We start from the raw sequence: 7,500 nt of genomic DNA, 5'->3' as shown, positions 1-7,500 counted from the left end.
AAATTGTGTGCAGCAAGAAGCCATTGGTCGAACGAATGTGGGAAATAAAAGGCCTAGTCTAATTCGAAACAAGACATTGAATCCACTTCATAAATCAAGCAGAATACACACCAGGCGTATCAATTATGAACATTATAATATCGAAAGTCATATCGACTGTCATATCGCCTGTCATATCGATCAGTCGATATGACAGACACCGAGCCGCCAACCTTTGGTAACTTTTCCCCCACGACCGACTTTATTCAAGAGCCTCCAAAGAAAAGGTAAAAATAAGGGTCTCAAACGGCTCGGGAAGCCCAATGCTTTGATGTGTAAGGCATGCAATCTCCCCCCCCCCCCTAAGCTTAATGAAAAAAAAAAAAAAATACAAACATGTCTACATAAAGGTTGAAAGGATTTTTAAAGTGTACAATGTCTAAACATTTTAAAATTTCCAAGACATGCGGATACATTTTTCGATCACTTTTGATGTAAAGGAGGCCCGTCCTTTCAAAAACATAGTGATCCTGTACGGGGATTTTTGTGACCGTTTGTTGCAATACAATGGTGCACGCATATCCTACTTCTTTGGTCGTAGAGAATGTAAGGTGGAGAGGCTGAGGTGTCCTTCCAGGGAGATGAGAGAGAGAGAGAGAGAGAGAGAGAGAGAGAGAGAGAGAGAGAGAGAGAGAGAGAGAGAGAGAGAGAGAGAGAGAGAGAGGGAGAGAGAGAGACAGACAGAGAGAGAGAGAGAGAGATAGTAAATGAGTGAGTGAGTAACTGAGTAAATGAATGAGTGAGAGAGATTGGAAAAAATAGAGGTATAGATAGAAGTAGAGGCAGAGAGCGGGAGAGAGAGAAAGACTTTTTTTACTTTGACGAGTTTATTGAGACAAGTGAGAGAGAGAGAGAGAGAGAGAGAGAGAGAGAGAGAGAGAGAGAGAGAGAGAGAGAGAGAGAGAGAGAGAGAGAGAGAGAGAGAGAGAGAGAGAAACAGACAGACAGGCAGAGAGAGAGAGAGAGAGAGGGAGAGAAAGAGAGAAAAAGAGATAGAAATAGAGAGAAAGAGAAAAATAGAAAGAGAGAGAGAGAGAGAGAGAGAGAGAGTACGAGAGAGCGCGCGAGCGAGCTAGAGATTTCCCTGTTATGATCGGAGTCCTTCCAGGTTCATACTCCCCCCTCGGCAATGAGACGCAAGCGAGCGTCGGACGGCAGTAGAGCGTAGAACTTAATTAGCATCTGTCGTCTCTCCACAGAACCCCGGATGTGGGCCCATCTGGTGTTGATGGTGATCCTCGTAATGGCGGCCGTTGTGGGTCTTTCCTGCGCGATGTGGCACTTCGTGAGGCACGCCAGGACGCAGAACCGCCAGGGTAAGTCACGCAGAACCGCCAGCGTGAGTCGAGCTGGGCGATGTTTGTTGTAGTAGTGGTGTGATTGTGCTATGGCGATTGTTGTGGGTACGTGAACTCAGGTGGATTTTGGTTTCTTGTGATTCGTTGAGCGGATGGTTCTGGTAAGGTTATTGTTGGCATTGCTTGTTCTACCTCTGCTAGTACTAGTACTGTTAATGTTTTTTTTATTCTTTATTTTCTTAAAAATTATTGTTATTATTATCATTCTTCTTAATATTATTATCATTGTTACTATTATCATTGCTATCATCATTGTCAATATGATTATCATTATTATCATCATCACTATTATTTCTATTATTATTATCATTATTATTATTATCATTATTATCATTATCCTTTTCATTATCATCATTATTGTTTTTATCATCATTATCATTGTTATCATTATCACTATTATCATTATCATTATTATTATTATTATCATTATCATTATTATTACTATTACTATCACTATTATTATCATCAATACTACTGCTACTAATACTACTTTAGTAATAATAATAGTAATAGTGATAATGATGTAATAGAAGAGTAATAATTATAATAATCATGAAATATTGTAAAAACAACATAAGTAATAATGTTGATAATAAAAAAATGAATGAAAATAATAATGATAACAATGATAATATTGCTAATTATCATTATTATTATATTATTGTTGTTATAATGATAATAACTGTGATGGTAATGATAATGGTAATGAGAATTTTAATAGTTATAGTAATAACGATGGTAATGATAGTATTAATAATAATGGTAATAATAATGAAAATGATGATAATAACAATGATAAAAGTAATAATGATAAAGATAATGATAGCTATTATTGTCATTCTCATTACCATTACTGCTATTACAAACATGATCACAATTCAAATTTGCATATATTATTAAGTCCTTAATTATTCACGTTCTTATCTAATTGCATTGCAATACCTGTTCACCAAACATATCTACAATCATGATTACATCTTCGCCTTCCCGCAGGATTCATGTCGCCGCAGGAGGAGCCTCGAGTCCTGGAGGAGGGCATGGAGGCTGTGGTCCGAGACTACACCCAGGGGGACGCCGGCCCCGCGTGTGTCGAGAACCCCGTGGCGCTGGTCAGTGTTAAGTCCATGCACGAGGAGACTGAGGCATAATGGGCGTAGGGGGGACGAGTCCAAACTGCTCTCGAGTGCCAGGGGAGACGCTAGGGGTACAGAGGCCTTGCGTGTCCTCTTCAGGGGGGGCAGAGGCCTTGTGTGTCTTCTTCAGGGAGGTACAGAGGGGCCTTGTGTGTCCTCTGCAGGGGCGGACAGAGGCCTTGTGTATTCTCTGCAGGGTTTACAGAGGCCTTGCGTGTCCTCTGCAGGGGGTACAGAGACCTTGTGTGCCCCCTGGTGTACGGAAGGGAACCGAAATACCCACGTATACACAAGGATATTAAAGGCTTGATATTGTCCCTCGCGTAAGGCAAACCAAGTCTGAAACTTTGCTTTAGTACATAGGGAATTATTCTCAGTTCTGATGTTCTTGGACGATTTATATATATATATATATAGTCACCTAATGTGCGTGTCCGTTTATGCGTGTGTGAGAGGGTGATAATTTCAAGAGGCGCGTGTCTCTGTGATCAGTAGGACATTACGTGTCTTTGGGAAAAGAGATGCGATGCCAAGAGAAACTTTTGTGTTTTCTAAATACCTAAATTCCAACTACATTTAGATATCCTTAGTGATAATTCCTATTGATCAGGATTTCAATATTTTGACTTTAAAAAGTTAGGTAACTTTTCCTTTGTTTTTTCTTGTATGAATAATACCCCTTTTCCTACTTTACTGAAGATATATCATAACTTGATTACATCCTACTTCATTTTTCCTAAAAGCTAATCCTCATACACGTGTTCTCTTCGGTGAGTCATTATCTCTTTCAACTCTAAATCCTCAAAGGATACTTAGGATCACACCTGTAAGAACCCCAAGTACTTTATGTTAATGATATATATTGGTATCGTATGGTTCCTCCAAGCAATGGAAAAAAAAAATATATCGTCGTAGTTCACCTTTTGATGCATCCAGCTTCTCTTCCACCAATGTACACGACAGCACGTTTGATGAGTAGCAGTTGTCTTGTGTTTATAAGTATGATGATGACAAGTTGCTAAGCACGACGTCGGGTCAGCCAGCCAGAGTAAACAAAAACAATGGTTCGGCTTTGCACTTGACGCTGGCATTACTATCGTTTATTTCACCGTAGGGATATGCATATAAATATTATGTTTACAACAGGAGACTGCCATTGGATATGAAAAAGATAAAGCCAACAGTGTAGGTGGTCAGTGATAATCGTAAACAGTAATGGACGGTGAGTGAAACTTTCGTAAGGTTGACGTTGTAAAAAGTAATTTACAATTAAACTAAATACCGAAGATATACATACAGTTTATGAGCATTGTGTTGATGATAACAGTCATAATATTTAAGTTGGTAATGATATAAACCATATGAATATGATATGAAAACTAGTATTAGGTAGTGATTGTAACTGTAATACAATGTGTGAATTACGATATATGGTTGTATAGATGAATTAATAAACAAATTCAAATATAATCATAATTCAGTGATGACTTTGATGATTCAGTTCTGGCCTGTCGTGATACTAATATTATTTTACCCTTTCTTTTACTGTGAATTCTACATCATGTAATGCTTTCTATTTCAATATGATATTCAATGAATAAATATTTTTTGTGCATATATACTTGTGTGCTGTGTGCTCCACAAGAGCACAAACATCACACGTAATCAGCACACGTGTCAGTCCTCTCCCAAACAACTGATACAAAGCAACAGGTAAAATTTCCATGGAGATTAAAGGTGTTGTTATAATAACTGCCAAGCTGTGATACGATTTAAGAGAGCGCCCTTTCTTTGATGTCATATCAAAGTGGCTAAACCGAGAGAAGATATACATTGTATAATTTCTTCTAGCTATTTATCAAAGGGAAGTAAATACAGAGATTATCATATCTTAATTAATTAAAAAGAAAGAAAGAAAAGAGAGATAACAGGAAGGAGGGGAAAAGCACACACAAACCTATGGCATTTTCCTCTCCCTCTCTGTGGCTTCAGCGAAAACTACAAAGAACAAAGAACCTCCACAAGAGATAGAGAAACAACAAGAAGAACAATAAAAAAGAAAAGAAAAAAAGAAAAAAGAAAAAAAAAAACACCTTTGCCATCGCCGAGATTTCAGACGAACGGAAACGCGGGAGCGAGCGAGAGAACCTCCGGAGCGTAATTGACATCAGACACCGGGGAGTTGCAAATTCTGTCGAGAATCGCCTGCCAGATATTGATGAACAGAAAATTATTGCAATCAACGGAAAAATATTCTGGAAGATTCGAAGATGCAGACGCAGCTTCATTAAGGGGGTGGATTCGTTCATCTAGACAGACTTCGACCATGAGGTGATTATGAGACTTGATTAGAAAGAAGGCTAAGACAAATACAAAAGTCCCCCCCCCAAAAAAAAAGAAGAAGAAAAAAAAAAGGAATGGAAGGACGAATTATTCCAGCGAGGAAAAGGAAAAGCGAGCTCGTATGAAACAAACTAATAAACGACAGACAAAACAGCACAGACGGAAACAGAAAACAACGAACAGGTTAGCAATCTGGTCATCGCAATAAAAGCCACTCGACTGAAGACTTGACCTGACTAAGAACGCGACGGAAATCTTTTTCTCAAGGACACACCGACGCCATCTTTGTTTGTTTGTTTTGAATGTTCTGGTAGGCCTAATATTAGTGGAATTGTGTACAATTTATCCGTTTTTTAGGGACAAAAGTTGAGTAATTTTGCTGACATACAAGTTTTAGACTTTTTATCTTGTTATCAAGTTTACTTATCCCTCTGACTTATTTCCTTTTTTCTTTTGTCTTCTCTTTCGTCGTCTTCTTCCCCTTTCTTTCTTCTTATTTTTCGTCTATTCCTCCTGCCTTTTTCTTCTTCCGTTTCTTCTCCTCCTCCTCTTTCTTCCTTTTCTTAATTTTTTTCTTCTTCTCCACTTACATTCCCCCTTTTTCTCCTCCCTTCATCTTCCTTTTCTCCATTTCTTTTATCCTCCTCGTCCTACTTCTCCATTTCCTTCCCTGACCTTCTGAAGCATCAAGTGAACCGCTCTGGTCGAAAACTTTTCCCAGTTGTCGACATATTTCCTGAGTGCCTCTGAACAGTGTCTTACCGTTTACCGTTGTTTCTTCTTGTGCTTTTATAGATGTGCTTATCTACATGTACCCTTACTCTGTGGAGAAGCATTGATGGATTATAATAAAACAAAACAAAACAAAAAAACAATGAGGAATAAAACAAAAAGATCGAACATTTATGTCGAAAGTAATATCCAAATGTGCTCTCTTGTGTTTTAATGAATTCTCTTCAATGTTTTAGATACAGGGTTGACTCAGTTGGCTTTCTCAGGTTGATATTAACTTTTTGAAAGCTGAAAGATCTTCAGTCGACTGAAGTTTTACCTTGAAGCTAAAGATAGTAACCAGACAAACACCAGATGTAAAATGTGGATGGGCGTTTCACCATGTCAAAGGAATTCATTCTGTTCATATATGATCTACTGAATGTTTTTACTTGCAAGAGTTCTATAAAAGGACAAAAAAACAAAGAAAAGAAGAGAAAAACCGATTCTGGAAACCCGTGTGGGCTGTCTTCTTCTTATTTTTTTTTGAGATCAAACGTATTCATCCATAAATCTCTTTTCTTTGTGGGTGTAGTGCTATTTGTTGTCTATCGGTCTTGTATTCTTTGAAATCTTTTGAACCAATTTTAGGAATGTTTCTAATTTACATTTTTATTGGGATTTTTATTTATTTTATTTTTTACATCCGCCCGGTATATATTACGCAAGCTGATCACATTACAGATATGATTATATCAAAGCTAAGAATAACCGTACTGTGCATCTAAACTTCCTTAATGCATCGTGAATGAAAGCACGCCAACTTTCAGCATATTGCATCGCCTAGCTATATGATTAATGAATTCGGTCATTTAGTAATTTTACTGATACTGCTAGCATTGTTTTCCTTATATCATTAATACTGTAAGAATTTAACTTCATAATTAAAACATCGTTTGACGATCTTAAAGTTCATCTGTTCGTCTATATTTGCACATTTATTCTCTCTCTCTCTGTGTGAGTGAGTGAGTGTGAGTGTGTGTGTGTGTGTGTGTGTGTGTGTGTGTGTGTGTGTGTGTGTGTGTGTGTGTGTGTGTGTGTGTGTGTGTGTGTGTGTGTGTGTGTGTGTGTGTGTGTGTGTGTATGTATGTGTGTGTGTGTGTGTGTGTGTGTGAGTGTGTGTGTGAGTGAATGAGTGAGTGAGTGTGTGTATGTGTGAGAGAGTGTGTGTGTGTGTCTGTGTGTCTCCTAAACCTCTGTTCAAAGTCACAAAAAACAAACAAAAAAACAACTTAAACAACTGCCAAAACCTCAGTCTCGACTCCTTCGTGTTCCTGGGTTCTGACGAAGCTGATATGACAGAAACCTTCCAAACGCCACTGACATTTCCCCCTTGCAGATTATTAACTTCATTTTCAGACACACACTGTGGGGTTTGTGCGCGTAATAGTCTTTAGTAATGTGTTCTTATTTGCGATAAAAATAAAAAAAAGAATCGATAGTTCATTATCCGTGAACAAATGGTCCGAAGGCACGAGTGACATTAATAGGGAAGAGAGAGGGACGTCGTATGTAAATGACTCCCAGAGCCATTATTGCCCCAAGCGATCTCGCAACGTACATCTGGGAATAAGCAATCAACAAAACGGTTAATATGAATAAATCCAATCATTACCGGACGAAGGGAATATAAAAATAGGAAACCCCATTTTGATAAGGATCCGCCGACCTAATAAGTATGCCGCGGGGCCGACCGCATGTGACGTCATACGAGAATCCCTTTCAAGTCAGCCTTGGTGATTGACTCTGGGGAATCATTATCTTTCCCGCACGTGACTATTCTTAAGGTAATATCTTCTCTGTGTTATTTTTGAGACACGAGGCATGATGAGGCCCTCCAGACCCTTGTTACTTTC

At 38.4% G+C, this 7,500-nt stretch overlaps 1 protein-coding gene across 1 annotated transcript in view; it reads left to right on the top strand.

Annotated features, from left to right (window-relative positions):
- Positions 1–7,500, top strand: part of LOC122258365 (uncharacterized) — a 27,177-nt gene that overhangs the window by 18,303 nt on the left and 1,374 nt on the right. Inside the window, exons 6-7 of the mRNA XM_086546287.1 lie at positions 1,239–1,355; positions 2,391–2,506. Of these exons, the coding sequence (XP_086402413.1) occupies positions 1,239–1,355; positions 2,391–2,506 (233 nt within the window). The remainder of the gene's footprint in view (positions 1–1,238; positions 1,356–2,390; positions 2,507–7,500) is intronic.

The sequence above is a fragment of the Penaeus japonicus genome, unplaced genomic scaffold, assembly GCF_977035675.1.
Source record: "Penaeus japonicus unplaced genomic scaffold, GWHDUDI00000001_assembly GWHDUDI00000017, whole genome shotgun sequence".
NCBI lineage: Eukaryota > Metazoa > Arthropoda > Malacostraca > Decapoda > Penaeidae > Penaeus > Penaeus japonicus.
Note: the sequence above shows the minus strand (reverse complement) of the source record. Positions and strands in the feature narration are given on the sequence as shown.